We start from the raw sequence: 19,143 nt of genomic DNA on the forward strand, positions 1-19,143 counted from the left end.
GCAAGTCAGTGACAAACTATAGACCATCCACAGTGGAATTTTATAGAACTATTCATAGGAATCACGCATTAGTTATGTGCTTCAACAAAGGTGAATCTCACTGACATAATGGGCACGAAGAAGGCGAACTGTAATCCACAGGCAAGTTGATATTGTTGTAAATTTTTAAATAATGTAAATTAATTCTGTAAGGATACATAGGTATGTCTTGATAGTAATGTATAAAGAGGTGAGTGATGCTAAAGGCAGAAGTCAAGATACTGGTTACCTCTGGAAGATGTGGGGTAGAGTGATGGGCTCGGCTGGCAGGATGGGGAGAAACATGGGGCTTTGATAGCTACTGTCTGATTTCTTAAAAAGAGAGATGCATACACACAGGCGTTCATTGTGTTATTTTGGGTATCATCTGTAGAACAAGAAGAAAATAGCGTTGTGTTACTTGGGGCAATTACTGTAGAGTAGGGGTCAGCAGACTTTTTAAAAAGGCTCAGATGGTCATTATTTTAGGCTTTGCAGGCTGTTCTATCTCTGAGGAGTTTCTACAGAGGAAAACCACTCAACTCTGCCCTGTGCCCCCAAAGTAGCCATCGACCGTGTGTATATCAAAACACGTCGTGGCCCTTAAATACATGCGGTGTTTGTCAGTCATACCTCAGTAAAGCTGGGGGTGGGGTGAGGTGGGAGACTGTGAAAGGCAGCCCAGAAGGCTTTAGCAAGAAGCCCCAGAGAGGCCTCCCTGACATGCCTGTGCTTTCTTCCCAGGACGATTACATGGAGGCCTTGGCCAGGCTCCACCTCACAGTGACCAGAGCCTACAAAGTCAACACCGACATCAACTTTGAGGTGTTTATTCACAAAGTGGATGGTCTGTCAGATGACCACAAAATTGAAACCCAGAGAGACATTCATCAGAGGGCAAATGATGACCTTGCAGATGCTGGGCTAGAAAAAATTCATCTCAGGTGAGAACAGAAATGCCTCAGGGACCACTGGGGTCCCAAAATCATCATGAGTAGTTGGCACGGACAGTCATTGACCTGTGTACCCTGTTTTGTGCTGTAGACATCAGGATAGTATTTGGGAAAAGTGAGCTTTGCGTGTGCTAACGCCAATCTTTCAGAAGAGTGTTGGGGTTATAAAAATTTTTTTTGACCAAAGATCAAAGCTAAGCCTCCCTCATATGAAACACACAGAAGAGAAAACCAGAAAATACACTGCATCCAGGAAGTTAATCGATGTTGAGGTTTACTATTATAGGTAGTATCTATAATCATAAGGAATCCTCTAAAAAAAAAATCAAGTAGAAGTAAATATTCACAGAGGAAAGCCACTTCTCTGTAATTTTTGTGGGGTAGTATGCATCATTCATTTGGCAAATTAAAAAAATGAAAAGATGAGATACTTCAGTATCAATAATGTAACTGTTATAACTTGAGAGATGTGCATAAAGATAATTAGTGCAGATTCTCTTGGAGAATGTAAGGAGGCTGATATAGGCACATGCATCTGCATTTTTAAGCCTTCTGGTCCAGCCAGTCAGCAGAGACTACGCACAGTTCTTGCTTTGGGGGAGTTGGACAGAAATGTCTTGTTAAGATATGTTCTTTTTTTGGCTGCACTGCATGGGTTCTGGGAACTTAGCTCCCCATGCAGGGATTGAACCCTGGCTCTTGGCAGCGAAAGTACAGAGTCCTAACCCCTGGACCGCCAGGGAGTTCTCATGTTCATTTTTTACCTAGGTGGTTTTGACTTCTGAAGGGGCTAGAATGTGTGTATAAGAGCTGTAGTAATTACAGAAGGCATGATACTAGTGTTATGACATAGTCTGAACAGCCTATTCCTCAGTCAAAGGTAAAAAGTGATGGAATACTGTTTCGTCTTTCAGCTTTTATCTGACAAGCATATATGACCATTCAATATTTGAAGCTTTTAGCAAAGTGGTTCAGAAACTGATTCCACAACTTCCCACCCTGGAGAATTTGCTAAACATCTTTATCTCAGTAAGTAAATAATATTATCCCATTAGTCATTCTCAGAATTTAAGAATAACATTGCAAGAGTGAAAACGATCTTATTTCTACTTGGTCTGACAGTACTTCAAGGTCTCTGAAATATTACATTTGAAGATTGTGCCTACATACTGTTTTAGGTCCATTAAAATTTAACTCCCAGGACAGTTCCTATACTTCACTGGTATAGTCGGAATGTTTATTGAAGTTGTAGGCAATCATTCAGTGTTTAAATAGAGTCCTGTCAGAGGTAGAGGGCATAAAAGTTGATTTTGGCTATAAGATACATGATGTTGAATTTTTAAAAATCTGTTTAACACTGTGAATAAATGATATGGTGGCTGGCTGAGTCCTAAAAACTACCAGCTCAAAGTAGAATTACCACAGACCTTTAGTTGTATCCACATTGATTCTCACTGCACAATTTTGAGTTTGTTTGTTTAGACTTTTAAAATCTACTTTTTCATTTAAAATTAGTAAAATTTGTGTGATAATTCCAGTTTTCATTTCTTAAGTCCATTATAAAGATGTTCATGATAATGAGGTTTAAATTGTAATAAAATGGAACGACCGAAATTTTTGCTAGTTCGTATTTGAGACTGAGGATGTCATATCATTTTATGTAACCATGTCATGCTCTAAAACCACCTATCGCTTTAAGGCAGCATCTCCTTCTTGTTTCAGAATTCTGGAATTGAAAAGGCGTTTCTCTTTGATGTGGTCAGTAAGATTTACATTGCAACAGATAGTACCCCTGTGGATATGCAAACGTACGAGCTCTGCTGTGACATGATCGATGTGGTCATTGACATTTCGTGTATTTATGGGTAAGTAGAACATTCTGAAAGGCCACCATCAAGCACATTTCTCTTTTGTAACCCTTGAGGTATTTTGAATTTACTTATTTGATCTTAATACTTTTGTTTGAAATGATTGAGATCTATAAATACACCATTTAGTATGTGATAATAATAATAAAAAATTGTTGAGTAAATGCCTGGGCATTATGCTGATAATTTCATTGCCTATATATACCATTGAATTCTTCACTATTCCATGAGGTGAGAATTACTATTCCCATTTTACAGATAGGGAAACTGAGGTTCAGAGTGGTGAAGTTTCTAACCCCATCTTACACTATCATTATGGAACTAAATTAGTACTTGAACTCATCTGATTCCTAGTTCCTCTCTTGAAAAATCTGTCACGTATCATAATGTCATGTATACTTGAGGGAAAGTATTAGGATCCTTGGGTTTCTACATAAATATCTCATATTAACCATAGTTCTGTTACCTTCTTTATAATAGGAAATAATGGCTGGATTTTTTTTTCCCAGTATACTTTTGATTGTCTTTTGCTATGGGTAGCAGAGAACTATAAAACTAAGCAAACAACATTACCTGCTTAGTATTACAGCCTTAACCTTCTTAGAAAACCGAACTTCTTGTACATATAAAAGAATACAAAATAAGGAATGAGGAAAATTGATTTTGTTACTGGACACAGAAATAATTCCCCATAATAGTAAATTTGTTGAATTCAGGATTTTGTACAGAGTGAGTGGGTATGAACTATCTTATTAAGGCATTAGGTTGTTGCTGCCTGTTTATATCGGATCTCACGATATCATCTCACAGTCATTGATGGGGTAAAGCATTTCTTCATCTTTCTCTTTACTCACTGGGCTGTGGCCTTTTATGCAGCTTTCTCTGCCAGCTTCTAGGGAGCCTTGGTCTCACCACTTTTTTCTTCCATTTAGTTCAGACTCTTTCTGTTAACTGTTACACATACATGCCCACCCACAGTCCCTTCCCTTATGAAACAGGGAAACTGATCCATACCTCTCAGGACTGTAGTGAGGATGAAATATCATTAGGTCGCCCCTGGTGGACCCCAAGTGTATCTGCCATTATTATTTTTTTTAATTATTTAAAACTTTTTTTTAAAGTTTATTTATTCATCCAAGCCATCTAAGCCATCTTAGTTGCCTGACCAGGAATTGAACCCGGGCCCCTTGCAGTGGAAGCGTGGAGTCCTAACCACTGAACCACCAGGGAATTCCTTATTATTATTATTAAACACTGCCTTCTGGCTTTAGAAATAGACCTTATTTCCCAAGACTGCTGCCTTGCAATATTCTCTTGTTTTTAAACTGTTAAGTGGATGACCTTGAAATAGTCATGGAGGATGAAAGTATCCTGATTATAGTTTAGATAACTGTCATAATCAAATAACAATGAATAGCACAATTAATCTGGCACATACTTAATGATGTGCATAATCATTATTTTGCCTTATGGTAATTAGACATAAATGGTAAGTTGTTCATGGAAACAATGTTAATCAGAGTTACTTTTATCCAGCTCAAACACACACTGGGAAGAAGGGGCTGGGCAGAGGAGAGAGCAGGGCTTTATTGGCAGATTGTTTTCCTGTGGTAGAATGCAGTGTGCCTGGGAACCTGCCCTGTTCAGTAAGAACCAGTATGGGTCTGGGTCACAAATGGGGCATATGTTCTGGGCTTTCTTGAGACTGTTTGCTAGAGTGGCCACGAGCCGGCCCAGGTGACCTGCAGAGGGTGGCTGAGGGTGCATGCCACAGCCAGGAAGCAGTCAGCCTTGTAATTGGAGACCCTAGAGGTAGGTGAGCTGGTCTGCTGAGGAATCTCAGCTGGGATTCTGAAAATACACAGTTTCAGATAAGGAAAAGGTATATGACATCCTCCTTTGTCTATAAACAAAAGATACATAACTGGATATATCAGTGTCTTCAAAGGGCCCAGTTTTGTTCACAAAGGTCATATCAATAATGATAATAGCAGTTAACATTCATTATACATTGTATATGCTCTTAGCACTATGCTTAGTGTTATGCATATATTATTTCATTGCATTAGGAAACTTTGAAGTAATCACTGCTAATATACAATGAAGAAATCGAGGCTCAAAGAAGTGACTCAATTTGCCCAAATTTATACAGTAAAATAAGAGAGCTGGGATTCAAACCCAAGTAATTTGTGTTTGCAGGCCACACCTTTTCTTAAATATTTATTTATCCTTTTATTTTGAAAAAAAATTGCAAATCTATAGAAAATATGCAAGAATAGCACAGTGAACTCCGATACACCCTTCTCTGGGATTCACCAGTTTTTAGTGAGCCATATTTGCTCACTCCTTTTCTAATACAGTTGGCCCCCCATGTGAGTTCCATATTGACAGATTCAACCAACCAGTGAATTGAAAATATTCAGAAAAATATTCCAGGAAGTTCCCAAAAGCAAAACTTGAATTGGCTGCATGCTGACAACTATTTCCATAATATTTACATTGTATTAGACATTTTATGTCATCTAAAGATAATTAAAAGTGTATGGTGGGGAGGAGGAGTGGGATTTCCCTGATGGTCCAGCAGTTAAGACTCTGGGCTTTCACCGCACAGGGCATCGGTTCGATTCCTTGTCAAGAAACTAAGATCCCACATGCCAAAAGGCAAGTGAAAAATGGGAGAGTGTGTGTAGGTTTGGGCTCTCCAGGTGGCACTACAGGTAAAGAATCCGCCTACCAGGGCAGTTAGACATAAGAGACACAGGTTCGATCCCTGGGTCAGGAAGATTCTCTGGAGGAGGGCATGGCAACCCACTCCAGTTTTCTTGCCTGGAGACTCTCTTGGACAGAGAAGCCTGGTAGGCTACAGTCTGTAGGGTTGCAAAGAGTTGGACATGAATTACACAACTTAGCATGCACGTATGTAGGTTATATGCAGATACATAATGATGCAGTTTAGCATGCGCATGTATAAGTTATATGCAGATGCATAAGGAACTTGAGTATCTTTGGATTTTGGTATCTGCTGAGGGGAGTCTTAGAGCCAACCCCAGGCCCTAAGCCTGCTCCATAGGGATGACTGTACATATACATTTGTTTTTGCTGAACCATTTGGGAGTAAGTTATAGATCATGATCCTTAGACTATAGTTGTTAATACTTGAGCATCTGTCTCTTAATAACAAGGATGTTTTCTTACAGGACCAAATTAAGCCTATTTAACATGGCTTCATGACTCTATGATCTAATATAGAATCCTTTGTTAAATTTTATCAGTAGTCCCAATTCTCTCTTTTATTGCAGTTTTTTTCCCCAGATGAGGGATCTAGCCCAGCACTTGGCTGCCTCTTCAGGCTGCTTTATTTTGGAAAAATTCTTCACCCCTTCTTGGTCTTTCATCAGGCTGTGCTTTGGATAGCCTGGTTATTCTGTCACGAAAAGCAGGAAGCCCTCATGGGCCACAGAGAGGAGAAGAACTAACCTCCACCTGTCACCTGTGTTCTTCAGGTGCATGGAGAGTTCAGCCACCTGGCGTGTCAGTAGGAAATTGACCATCATACACTGTGTACATTCTTGTGATTGGGTGTTTCTGAGATATTTAGCTGAAAAGCACTGTAAGTGTAGACTCCCTATCGGTACGATTATCATTCTTTGTGATAATCCGATCTTGTTGCTGGGTTACAAATTGTAGTTCTTAATGGTCAAATATGTTTTGGTTTCTGTTCTCATTTAGCCTCAAAGAAGATGGAGCAGGAACCCCCTATGACAAGGAATCAACAGCCATTATAAAGCTGAATAATACAACAGTTCTTTATTTAAAAGAGGTGACAAAGTTTCTGGCTCTTGTGTGCTTTGTCAGAGAGGAAAGCTTTGAAAGAAAAGGTAATTTTTGTGTGTGTGTGATTTAAATGAAGCATTTCTGTTCAGACGGATACTGCCTTTCCTGCTTGTTGAATGTGGGTGGACAGCAGCCGTGCCTCTGGAGGCTTCCAGACTTCAGTCACAGGCTCGCCTGGCTCCTGCCCCCATCAGTGGGGTTTTGGGATCCGTGAACCAGCCTGCCCTCTAGTGATGCCCCTGCCGTGAGGTGATAGTGGAACCTAGACCCCCTCCCAGGGAGGGGCCTTAGGTTTTCTGGGAGTGAGGCTAGCTGGGATGTTATTGCCTGGCTATAGAGTCCCTTACCCCAGGGAGGGCCCACAGCCTACAGGGAGGGCCAACGCCTCCCTCTTGGTCCACACCTCTAGAAGGTTTTAGAGATGCTGTGACCACTTGTCCTCCCTATGTAAAGGATGAAACTCATACAGTCTTAAAGCTACACTTTTTTAAACTTCTATTCAGCCCTTGTCCATTCTTTAGTCCTAAAATACAGGGGTGGCATCATGATTCCAAAAAAGGGAAGATACGCGTATACTTAATAACATCACCGAATATTTTTTAGGACCAAATTGAGTTTTATTTTGAAATAAAAGCAATTAACCTCTTAAAGATACTCATATTCCCTGCCCCCCGTCTAAACTGGCAAATATCAGCTTACTGATGTAGTTAAGAATTTTTGCTAGTAATCAGGAGATGATTTACCCAAATGGAAAAGGAAATGGCAACCCACTCCAGTATTCTTGCCTGGAGAATCCCATGGACAGAGGAGCCTGGCAGGCTGCAGTCCACGGGGTTGCAAGAGTCGGACACGACTTGGTGACTAAACCATTACTCTAAATTCCCAATAGCCTTTCTTTCTTATAAGCAATACATGTTCATTATTTAAAAATGCTTTGAAAACTTAAAGTATACAGAGCAAAATAAAATCACTGAATTTCACCATCTTAGAGCTGAACCCTGTGTTAAATTTCTGGAGTTTTCTTACTCCTTTTCTCCCTTCCTGTCACCTTTTCTTCTGTTATCCCCTCTTTCCTCCCTTTCTTCCAACAAAACTGGTGCCATTTTGTCTACACAGTTTTTTATCCTTTTGTTTTCACTTATTTGTACCCTGAAAATTTTCTTAATTCTTTGGAACATAAAAGCATAATTAAGGTTTATATTACTTTTCTGTTAAAAAGTAGTAGATTCATTTAGAAAATTTAGAAATAATGAGCAAAAAGGAAATAATTATTGGTAAGTTTCTCACTCATATCACATTAAACTTGTTTGCTTTTTAGGGTGGCTAACAGTCCATCACTTCATGGGAAATAGATGGGGAAACAGTGTCAGACTTTATTTTTGGGGGCTCCAAAATCACTGCACATGGTGACTGCAGCCATGTAATTAAAAGACACTTACTCCTTGGAAGGAAAGTTATGACCAACCTAGATAGCATATTGAAAAGCAGAGACATTACTTTGCCGACTAAGGTCCGTCGAGTCAAGGCTATGGTTTTTCCAGTAGTCATGTATGGATGTGAGAGTTGGACTGTGAAGAAGGCTGAGCGCCAAAGAATTGATGCTTTTGAACTGTGGTGTTGGAGAAGACTCTTGAGAGTCCCTTGGACTGCAAGGAGATCCAACCAGTCCATTCTGAAGGAGATCAGCCCTGGGATATCTTTGGAAGGAATGATGCTGAAGCTGCAACTCCAGTACTTTGGGCACCTCATGCGAAGAGTTGACTCATTGGGAAAGACCCTGATGCTGGGAGGGATTGGGGGCGGGAGAAGAAGGGGACGACAGAGGATGAGATGGCTGGATGGCATCACTGACTCGATGGACATGAGTCTGAGTGAACTCCAGGAGTTGGTGATGGACAGGGAGGCCTGGCGTGCTGCGATTCATGGGGTCGCAAATAGTTGGACACGACTGAGCGACTGAACTGAACTGAACCATCTCCATTTGCCTGGGACAGGGAGGGGGGTTCCTGAGAAAAGGGACTTTCAGGGCTGAAACTTGAAAAGTCCCAGGCAAATGCAATGAATCAATCACCCTGGCTTTATAAAGAGCTTGATGCTTTGCATATGCAGAAAGTGGTTCGCTTGGTTTTTGCTGCCTTAATCTCAGTGGTGCGTCCTGCTAGTGTTGCTGACGGTCGACGCTTACTGATTGATTTGTCCTCGTGTTGGTGTCTGTCTGCATTTTCTCGGATCATCTTTGACTGCTCTGGCAGAAAGGGGAGGATGGAAAGCAGAAGTGGGATTCTTGGAAAGGAAGGTGGTTAAAAAATACAGCCATCTGGGCCCACCACTGAACAACTAGAATAGAGTTCCTGGGAGAAGAGCCTGGAGTTTGCTCATTTTATAAAAATTTCCAGGATGCTTTTAATGTGCAGCTATGACTGAAAATCACTGAACCTATAGAAGGATATGGGACCATCCCTCAACTTTGTATGGGGCTGAAGATGTTGCTTATTCTGTTCATGTCTCTGTTCCTATATTTTTCGACTGCCTTTTATGAAAGAGTGAAATAAACAGCACTCATTGTATACAGTTCCTTTAAAATCCTCAGTTGTGAATTTTCACTTTTAAAACTCCAAATGCAGCAAGTTTCCTGTTCTAAACATACACAGATGAATAAGTTGACATGTGTCAGGGATCATTAGTAGTCTCTCTCTGAAATTTCCTAGAGTTGAGTTCTCACTGAGCCAAAGCCCTTTAGCTAAGCTTTCTGCCTAAGGCAGTTAGTTGCACACATAGGTAGAGAGTTTTGAGGTCGCTTTCACATCTTACTCAAACTCTCACTAAATAAAATCATGTCTTTGGTCCATGTTTCTTTCTTTTTTTGAAGTTCATGTTTTATTTGGAAAATGGTTCCAAGAAATAAAAGTGAAGAAGTGGGGAAATAGAGAAGGGAGGGAGAAAAACTATCTTCAGTTTCAGTTCAGTCTCTCAGTCGTGTCTGACTCTTTGCAACCCCATGAACCGCAGCACGCCAGGCCTCCCTGTCGATCACCAACTCCCGGAATCCACCCAGACCCACGTCCATTGTGTCAGTGATGCCACCCAACCATTTCATCTTCTGTCGTCCCCTTCTCCTCCTGCCCTCAATCTTTCCCAGCATCAGGGTCTTTTCAAATGAGTCAGCTCTTTGCATCAGGTGGCCAAAGTATTGGAGTTTCAGCTTCAACATCAGTCCCTCCAGTGAACACCCAGGACTAATCTGCTTTAGGATGGACTGGTTGGATCTCCTTGCAGTCCAAGGGACTCTCAAGAGTCTTCTCCAACACCACAGTTCAAAAGCATCAATTCTTCCACACTCAGCTTTCTTTATAGTCCAACTCTCACATCATACATGACTACTGGAAAAACCATAGCCTTGACTAGTTGGACCTTTGTTGGCAAAATAACGTCTCTGCTTTCGAATATGCTGTCTAGGTTGGTCATAACTTTCCTTCCAAGGAGCAAGCGTCTTTTAATTTCATGGCTGCAATCACCATCCACAGTGATTTTGGAGCCAAGAAAAATAAACTCAGCCACTGTTTCCACTTTTTCCCCATCTATCTGCCATGAAGTGATGGGACCGGATGCCGTGATCTTCATTTTCTGAATGTTGAGCTTTAAGCCCACTTTTTCACTCCTTTCACTTTCATCAAGAGGCTCTTTAGTTCTTCACTTTCTGCCATAAGGGTGATGTCATCTGCATATCTGAGATTATTGATATTTCTCCCAGCAATCTTGATTCCAGCTTGTGCTTCTTCCAGCCCAGCAATTCTCATGATGTACTCTGCATATAAGTTAAATATGCAGGGTGACAATATACAGCCTTGATGTACTCCTTTTACTATTTGGAACCAGTCTGTTGTTCCATGTCCAATTCTAACTGCTGCTTCCTGACCTGCATACAGGTTTCTCAAGAGGCAGGTCAGGTGGTCTGGTATTCCCATGTCTTTCAGAATTTTCCAGTTTATTGTGATCCACACAAAAGTTTTGGCGTAGTCAATAAAGCAGAAATAGATGTTTTTCTGGAACTCTCTTGCTTTTTCCATGATCCAGTGGATGTTGGCAATTTGATCTCTGGTTCCTCTGCCTTTTCTAAAACCAGCTTGAACATCTGGAAGTTCATAGTTCACATATTGCTGAAGCCTGGCTTGAAGAATTTTGAGCATTACTTTAGTAGCGTGTGAGATGAGTGCAATTGTGCAGTAGTTTGAGTATTCTTTGGCATTGCCTTTCTTTGGAATTGGAATGAAAACTGACCTTTTCCAGTCCTGTGGCCACTGCTGAGTTTTCCAAATTTGCTGACATATTGAGTGCAGCACTTTCACAGCATCATCTTTTAGGATTTGAAATAGCTCAACTGGAATTCCATCACCTCCACTAGCTTTGTTCGTAGTGATGCTTTCTAAAGCCCACTTGACTTCACATTCCAGGATGTCTGGCTCTAGATGAGTGATCCCACCATCGTGATTATATGGGTTGTGAAGATCTTTTTTGTACAGTTCTGTGTATTCTTGTCACCTCTTAATATCTTCTGCTTCTGTTAGGTCCATACCATTTCTGTCCTTTATTGATCCCATCTTTGCATGAAATGTTCCCTTGGTATCTCTGATTTTCTTGAAGAGATCTCTAGTCTTTCCCATTCTATTGTTTTCCTCTATTTCTTTGCATTGATTGCTGAGGAAGGCTTTCTTATCTCTCCTTGCTATTCTTTGGAACTCTGCATTCAAATGGGTATATCTTTCCTTTTCTCCTTTGCTTTGCGCTTCTCTTCTTTTCACAGCTCTTTGTAAGGCCTCCCCAGACAGCCATTTTGCCGCTTTGCATTTCTTTTTCTTGGAGATGGTCTTGCTCCCTGTCTCCTGTACAATGTCACAAACCTCCATCCATAGTTCATCAGGCACTTTGTTTATCAGATCTAGTCCCTTAAATCTATTTCTCACTTCCACTGTATAGTCATAAGGGATTTGATTTAGGTCATACCTGAATGGTCTAGTGGTTTTCCCTACTTTCTTCAATTTAAGTCTGAATTTGGCAATAAGGAGTTATGATCTGAGCCACAGTCCGCTCCCGGTCTTGTTTTTGCTGACTGTATAGAGCTTCTCCATCTTTGCCTGCAAAGGATATAATCAGTGTGATTTTGGTGTTGACCATCTGGTGATGTCCATGTGTAGAGTCTTCTCTTGTGTTGTTGGAAGAGGGTGTTTGCTATGACCAGTTCGTTCTCTTGGCAGAACTCTATTAGCCTTTGCCCTGCTTCATTCACGACCAAATTTGTCTATTACTCAGGTGTTTCTTGACTTCCTACTTTTGCATTCCAGTCCCCTATAATGAAAAGGGCATCTTTTTGGGGTGTTAGTTCTAGCAGATCTTGTAGGTCTTCATAGAAGACCTTCAGCTTCTTCAGCGTTACTGATCAGGGCATAGACTTGAATTACCGTGATATTGAATGGTTTGCCTTGGAAACGAACAAAGATCATTCTGTCGTTTTTGAGATTGCATCCAAGTACTGCATTTCGGACTCTTGTTGACTGTGATTGCTACTCCATTTCTTCTAAGGGATTCCTGCCCACAGTAGTAGATATAATGGTCGAGTTAAATTCACCCATTCCAGTCCATTTTAGTTCGCTGATTCCTAGAATGTCAATGTTCACTCTTGCCATCTCCTTTTGACCACTTCCAATTTGCCTTGATTCATGGACCTAACATTCCAGGTTCCTATGCTGCTGCTGCTGCTGCTGCTGCTGCTAAGTCGCTTCAGTCGTGTCCGACTCTGTGCGACCCCATAGATGGCAGCCCACTAGGCTCTTCTGTCCCTGAGATTCTCCAGGCAAGAATACTGGAGTGTGTTGCCATTTCCTTCTCCAATGCATGAAAGTGAAAAGTCAAAGTGAAGTTGCTCAGTCATGCCCGACTCTTTGCGACCCCATGGACTACAGCCTACCAGGCTCCTCCATCCATGGAATTTTCCAGGCAAGAGTACTGGAGTGGGTTGCCATTGCCTTTTCCATGGTTCCTTTGCAATATTGCTCTTTATAGCATCAGACCTTGCTTCTATCACCAGTCCCATCCACAACTGGGTATTGCTTTTGCTCCATCCCTTCATTCTTTCTGGAGTTATTTCTCCACTGATCTCCGGTAGCATATTGGGAACCTACTGACCTGGGGAGTTCCTCTTTCAGTATCCAATCTTTTTGCTTTTTCATACTGTTGATGGGTTTCTCAAGGAAAGAATACTGAAGTGCTTTGCCATTCCTTTCTCCAGTGGACCACATTCTGTCAGACCTCTCCACCATGACCCGTCCGTCTTGGGTGGCCCTACATGGCATGGCTTAGTTTCATTGAGGTAGACAAGGCTGTGGTCCATGTGATCAGATTGCCTAGTTGTCTGTGATTGTGGTTTCAGTCTGTCTGCCTTCTGATGCCCTCTCTCAGCGCCTGCCGTCTTGCTTGGGTTTCTCTTACCTTGGACGTGGAATATCTCTTCATGGCTGTTCCAGCAAAGCACAGCCGCCACTCCTTACCTTGGACGTGAGGTAACTCCTCTCGGCTGCTGCCCTGACCACTATCTTCAGTGGCAGCTTTATCCTCACTTCTTTTTAAAAATACTTTTAAAATGCTTTTTATTATTTAAAAATTTTTTATTTATTTCTTTGGCTACACCGTGAGGCATGCAGGATCATAACCACTGGTGCACCAGGAGTTCCCTTATGCTCACTTCTGCTGAGGGAATCTTGGAGAAGCTATGTGTGCAAAAAGCTTAGAATCACCCCCTTTGGATATGCAAGACGGCAACTTTGTCCACCAGCTCTCATACCCCATCACGAGGGGTACCCTCAGAGGCTTTTATTCTTATAGCCCTAGTATCTGTGTGTGTGCCAAAGAAAGCCTCCAGCAGAAAAGAAATGCCCATACCTGGGCTTGCTTCGTTCTTTCTGGCTCTTTCTCCTCGGTCTGTTCTGGAGGAAATGGTCTCTTCGTTTTGTTCTACGGTGGTCACTGTCACTGCAGAAGCAGCAGAGGGCGCCACTCAGAGGGTTTCCTGCTCCTGGAAGTTGAGATGGTGTTTCTTACAGTTAGTTATATGACTGCTTTGAAGCATTCCTTGCCTTGGCTGGAATCCCAATCCCATTTTTATGTATTTATTTATTTTTGTGTGTGTAGGGGGGTCGGAGCTCTGGAAACATCACCTGAGTGGATAGAAATATTCTGGGGGCTAGTTATTTTAATAAGTTTAAAGGTAGTAAACTTTAAACTTCCTGATCCCTGGGTCAGGAAAACCCCTGGAAAAGGGGAATGGCAACCTACTCCAGTATTCTTGCCTGGAGAATCCCATGGACAGAGGAGCCTAGCAGCGTATAGTCCATGGGTCGCAAAGAGTTAGACACAACTGAGCGACTATCACTTCCACTTTCAAAGGTAGTAAAGGGAACCCACTGCCTTATCCTAACTGGTATATACATAATACTGCTCTCAATACTTTTACATATTAGTCCTGATGACCTGAAATGTGCTCAGGACTTGGATTATATCTTATTCTATTTTTGTATCATTAATTTCTGAAGACGCAAGAAAATTCTCCCTTACTATTTGCCGTTTAAAATTTACTTAGTATTGAAACACTGAGATTGTCATTGGTTGTTGAATTTCTTAGCTCAGAGTTGACCTGAGGTGATGATAACCCCTCTGAAATCAGGGACTTTGTTTTCCCTAGGGCTTATGACAGTAGCTTAAATATTTCCTGAATATCTTTTCAGTAAATATTGATTGATGGGTACTGTGACCTGGAGATGTCAGCTAACCTCCAAGTCAAGGTCTGCCTCCATTCAGAGTCAATTTAATAATGCCTTTTGGGGAAAAGATACTAATAAATATTTCACTGAAGGTATATCTTTATTGTTCTTACAATTTTTAATTCTGAAAGATTTTTTAAAGCGGCAGTTGAGTTGTTTCTTCAAAACTTTGGGGTCATAGACACTTTTGAAAATGTGGTATATACTCTGGAACCTTTCCTTTGTAAAAATATATATTCACAAGACTTTGCCTGCAATTCCTGAAGCTCAGCTGCAAACCTTCTAGGGAAGTCTATGGACCTTATGTTTTCTCCTCTACCGCCCCCTACTGGCATTTCCTCACTATGGCTGACTGGAAAAGGCTTCTAGGTGGCACTGAGAAATATTTTTGTTTTCTTCTCCAGGGCTGATTGACTATAATTTTCATTGCTTCCGGAAGGCCATCCATGAAGTTTTTGAGGTGAGAATGAAAGTGGTGAAATCGCGAAAGGTTCAGAATCGGCTGCAGAAGAAAAAAGGAGCCACCCCCAACGGGACGCCTAGGGTGCTGCTGTAGGTGAGGTTTCAGGAACATCTTTTGAAATCAGACGTTTCAATGAAGCTGCTGCTATGTGTTGCACTAAAGGAAGAGGAGGAAGGAGATTGGGACGCAAGACATACGTTTGTTGTAAAAAACTCAAGGAAGAAGAAGGAGGAGATTGGGACATATGACATACGTTTGTTGTAAAAAAAAAAAAAAAATCCTGCCACCCTTTCTTTTAATCTTCTCTTTTTTAAATAAAGTAAGCACTTTGAAGCAAAAACTTGTATATTAACAATGAAGTGAAATCTACTGTAACTTCATTACACAAATGTAAACTTTTATGGTCTGTAGTCAGAAAAAAATCCTGTGTGCGTACTGCCAGGAACTGTATATATTTTGCACTTTTTCATGTTTTCTTTTTCTCATGAAACTAAACTTTGATAAAACAACTTTTCTAAGCTTTGTTCTGTCCTTGGTGTCTAGGACATGCATACTGAGTCCGTATCTATGGGGCAAACAGAAATTAATCAAAAAGTGATGGATTAGCAATGACTTTTTTAAGCATGGGAATCTTTGCTACCAATTGTTGAGAAAAATCATTTTTCCATGGAGGAACAGCTTGGAGCAGCAAGCTCCAGGAGCAATAAGACCTGTCCCCTGTTTATAATGGATATAAATAGAAGTTTTATAGAATAATATTAGCACCAAACTTACCTAAACATTTCTATAGCTGTGAGAGTACTTCCCTACCTGACAGTTTTTATAAAACTCTTTACCTCAACAGACATCTCTAAAATCATTTTATATAGAGAGGTTATTTCTTTCTGCTGTGTTATTGTTGTCCTCTGGGACCATATTTCCAAAATGGTGCCGATCACTGGAGAGAAATTGGAATGTCGCTGAATTGCAGGGTTTCTGAAGGCTTTTCTGTACCTGCCACCCAGGCTAAAGTAATATCAGAAGCTACATGGTTTCCCAAATGGAGGTGACTGGCAACTGCAGATTTAAAAATGTATCCTATACAATTTTTCACCTCTGGAATGGGCCTCTTGCCATGCAAGAATCCAAATGTTTATTTAGGACCAGTTTCTTTTCCTTTTTTTTTTTTTTCACATTGCTCCACAACCACAGGCAATATTTCAGTTCTCTGCCACAGAACTGAATCTTGGTGGGCACATTGTCACCTCTGAATCTGCTCAGCTGTGACAGTGTGCCTCATGGACTCTGCTTGTCCCCCCTTACGACTGAACTAGGGCTCAGCTCGCCAGCAGCATGCTCTGCATGGCTAAAAAAGCCGTCCTGAAAACTGCTAAAGGGCAGTAGGCGAGGGTGACCAGAGGAGGCATTATAGTTAGCTGTGTGTCTGTTTCTATGAAATTCTTCCTCTTAAGTTTACTTTAGACCAACAGCAAGTGAAGAGATTCAAATCTACCCCCATCCCAAACCATTCCAACTAGATAATTCTAGGTCTATCCCAAGGCTCAGTGCCCTAAAGCATGTTGGTGGGTATTAGAAAATATTCATATGCATATATTTTTAGCAGAGCCTCGTAGGGATAGCAATGCTGAGCCTAGCAAAAATGGATAGTTCCTAAAGCAACTTTTCTGTGAGACTGTCCATGGCTTCTTTCTATCCTATCCTTGTCCATTCTTCCCAAGTCCTATTCCTTTGAGGCTGGAAACTGCAATTTAAGGTGGTAGCTGATTTAAAGTTTGCGCCCTCCCAAGGATCTGTGCATTTTGGAAGGAAATTTGTAAAAATCATGAAGGTGCCCTAACTCCCTTCCTCATGATTCCTGCTCAGAAGCACTGTGTAGGATCCCAGGGCTCCAGGGAAGTCTTTTTCCTACTTTCCAAACCTATAACCTGTTGGACCTTTGCCAGCATGGTACCTGGAGGCTATTCTTACAAATCTAATTAATATTTTTTACACAGTGTTTCTTTCTGAATACGCAAATACAGAATCACTTTTCTAAAACAACTTTATCCTCAAGATAGAGACATTTGCCTAACTGGTAAATCACACATTTATTAGGTATATATATTATTGTAGCTAGGTGGAGCTTCCATTTTTAAGCTGGGTATATGATGGATTTTGTTAAAATGTGCCTTAAATGCCTACTACTTCAAGAGCAAATGATTCTTTGAGGGAAAGGCAAAGTTAATGCTATGGCATCAGACCCAAGTTCATGGTAGTAAGTGCACTCTTTGATTAATAACACTGATATATAGACTACTGCCTCAAAGCCGTCAGTATGACGATGACCTCTTAGTTAAAGAAAATGTAGGAGTTATGTCTAAGCATTCAATTTCTGAAGTCTGTGCTATTGGAATCACAAAATCTCTTCAATTCCTTTTTCACTTGTTTTTGATATGGGACTTAGCTTTCTTGTGTGTGATCACTTTCACGTCTCAAATCCACTGCTATAAATACATATAAGTATACAAAATAATGTGTAAATATGAAGCTCAAATACATGGCTACGGTGACTGCTCTGGAATATTTCTGCTCATTTTTAAAGGTTGAGAACTTGGCCTAGAGGTTTTCCGGGCAATTAGAACTTATATGTGGGGGTGAGACTCTGAATTATCATCTTTGTTTAGTTTCAGTAATATAGATAGCATATATGGCCAGAGTGGCATATTTGGTTTTTTTTTTTCAGAGTGGCGTATTTCTGATGGAATAGACGTTAAAAACTGGTTGACAGTCACAGACAGTACTATTTTGTGAATATAATATATTTTGGACCCTTAAATATAAAATGAATAAAAAAACAGCAATATTGTTATGTACGGGTTATATGCGAACTCTGTTTAAAATATATTCAAGAAACACAGCTGAATTGTCTTGATTATTAAAGTATGGTATGCATTCAATTCATGCAGACTGGATGTAATTTGTAATCAAGTATAATATTCATTGGGCTTCCCTGGTGGCTCAGTGGTAAAGAATCTGCCTGCCAACACAGGAGACTCAGGTTTGATCCTTGGGTCGGGAAGATCCCCTGGAGAAGGAAATGGCAATCCACTCCAGTATTCTTTCCTGGGAAATCCCATGGACAGAGGAGCCTGGCTGGCTACAGTCCATAGCATTAGAAGAGTCAGACATGACTTAGTGACTAAATAACAACAATAATACTCAGTATTATGTTTTACTTGAGCAGTATGTTATTTATAACCATTGTTAAACCATTGCTTTCAAGAATATTAGCTGCCAGTTTAAAAGCATGTGTCATGTGCTCATGATTTGGTAAGGATCTCATTTTATTTCAGGCATATTCATAACTAATCTTTCTGGGATCAGAATGGTCTCTTTCCTGAAAAGGAAGCATGTCTTTCACGTTTGTGAGGTTGTGTATACTGTGCATGCGTATCACTGCTTCATCAGACCTGTTGGTTTCTTTAGATAAATGTGTTTGTCCTAATTAACCAGCTCTCATGTTAGGGAAATGAGGATAAATTTCTCTTTTTAAGTTGGATTTACATTTTTTTTTTAGCTCACCTCTCCATGGGGCTGCCCAGGTGGCTCAGATGGTAAAGTGTTTGCCTGCAGTGCGGGAGACTTAGGTATAGGTTTGATCCCTGGGTCGGGAAGATCCCCTGGAGAAGGAAATGGCAACCCACTCCAGTACTCTTGCCTGGAAAATTCCATGGACGGAGGAGCCTGGTAGGCTCCAGTCCATGGGGTCGCAAAGAGCTGGACATGACTGAGTGACTTCACTTTTATCTCTCCATACTTTGGCTATAGAACTTAATTCAGTAAACTTAAAGATTTTGATCCTTGCTGCTCTGGCCCTAATCCCCAGCCATCTAAAAATTCTTTACCTAACAGTGTACCTTTTGATTCTTAGTAAGATTCCACTGTATAATGACTTTACAAGTCCACTCAGAGTTCCCCGAATAGGCTAGCATAAGATGTTATATATGAAATCCTGTTTCTGATTGGAAAATCTAATCTGAAATAACTACTTCCAAGATTTTTAATCAGTCCTGGGATTTCTTTGGAAGGAATGATGCTAAAGCTGAAACTCCAGTACTTTGGCCACCTCATGCGAAGAGTTGACTCATTGGAAAAGACTGATGCTGGGAGGGATTGGGGGCAGGAGGAGAAGGGGATGACAGAGGATGAGATGGCTA

The 19,143-nt window shown here is 40.9% G+C and overlaps 1 protein-coding gene across 2 annotated transcripts in view; it reads left to right on the top strand.

Moving 5' to 3' along the window:
- The window catches only part of RRAGD (Ras related GTP binding D), a 37,901-nt gene extending 20,018 nt beyond the window's left edge, over window positions 1–17,883 (top strand). For both annotated transcript variants that reach the window (XM_027972437.2, XM_027972438.2), the window contains exons 3-7: window positions 763–962; window positions 1,886–2,000; window positions 2,694–2,836; window positions 6,569–6,717; window positions 14,889–17,883. In XM_027972437.2, coding sequence (XP_027828238.1) covers window positions 763–962; window positions 1,886–2,000; window positions 2,694–2,836; window positions 6,569–6,717; window positions 14,889–15,040 — 759 coding nt within the window. In that variant the 3' untranslated portion in view covers window positions 15,041–17,883. The remainder of the gene's footprint in view (window positions 1–762; window positions 963–1,885; window positions 2,001–2,693; window positions 2,837–6,568; window positions 6,718–14,888) is intronic.
- The last annotated feature ends 1,260 nt before the right edge of the window (window positions 17,884–19,143 follow it).

Source organism: Ovis aries, chromosome 8 (assembly GCF_016772045.2).
Source record: "Ovis aries strain OAR_USU_Benz2616 breed Rambouillet chromosome 8, ARS-UI_Ramb_v3.0, whole genome shotgun sequence".
Taxonomy (NCBI): domain Eukaryota; kingdom Metazoa; phylum Chordata; class Mammalia; order Artiodactyla; family Bovidae; genus Ovis; species Ovis aries.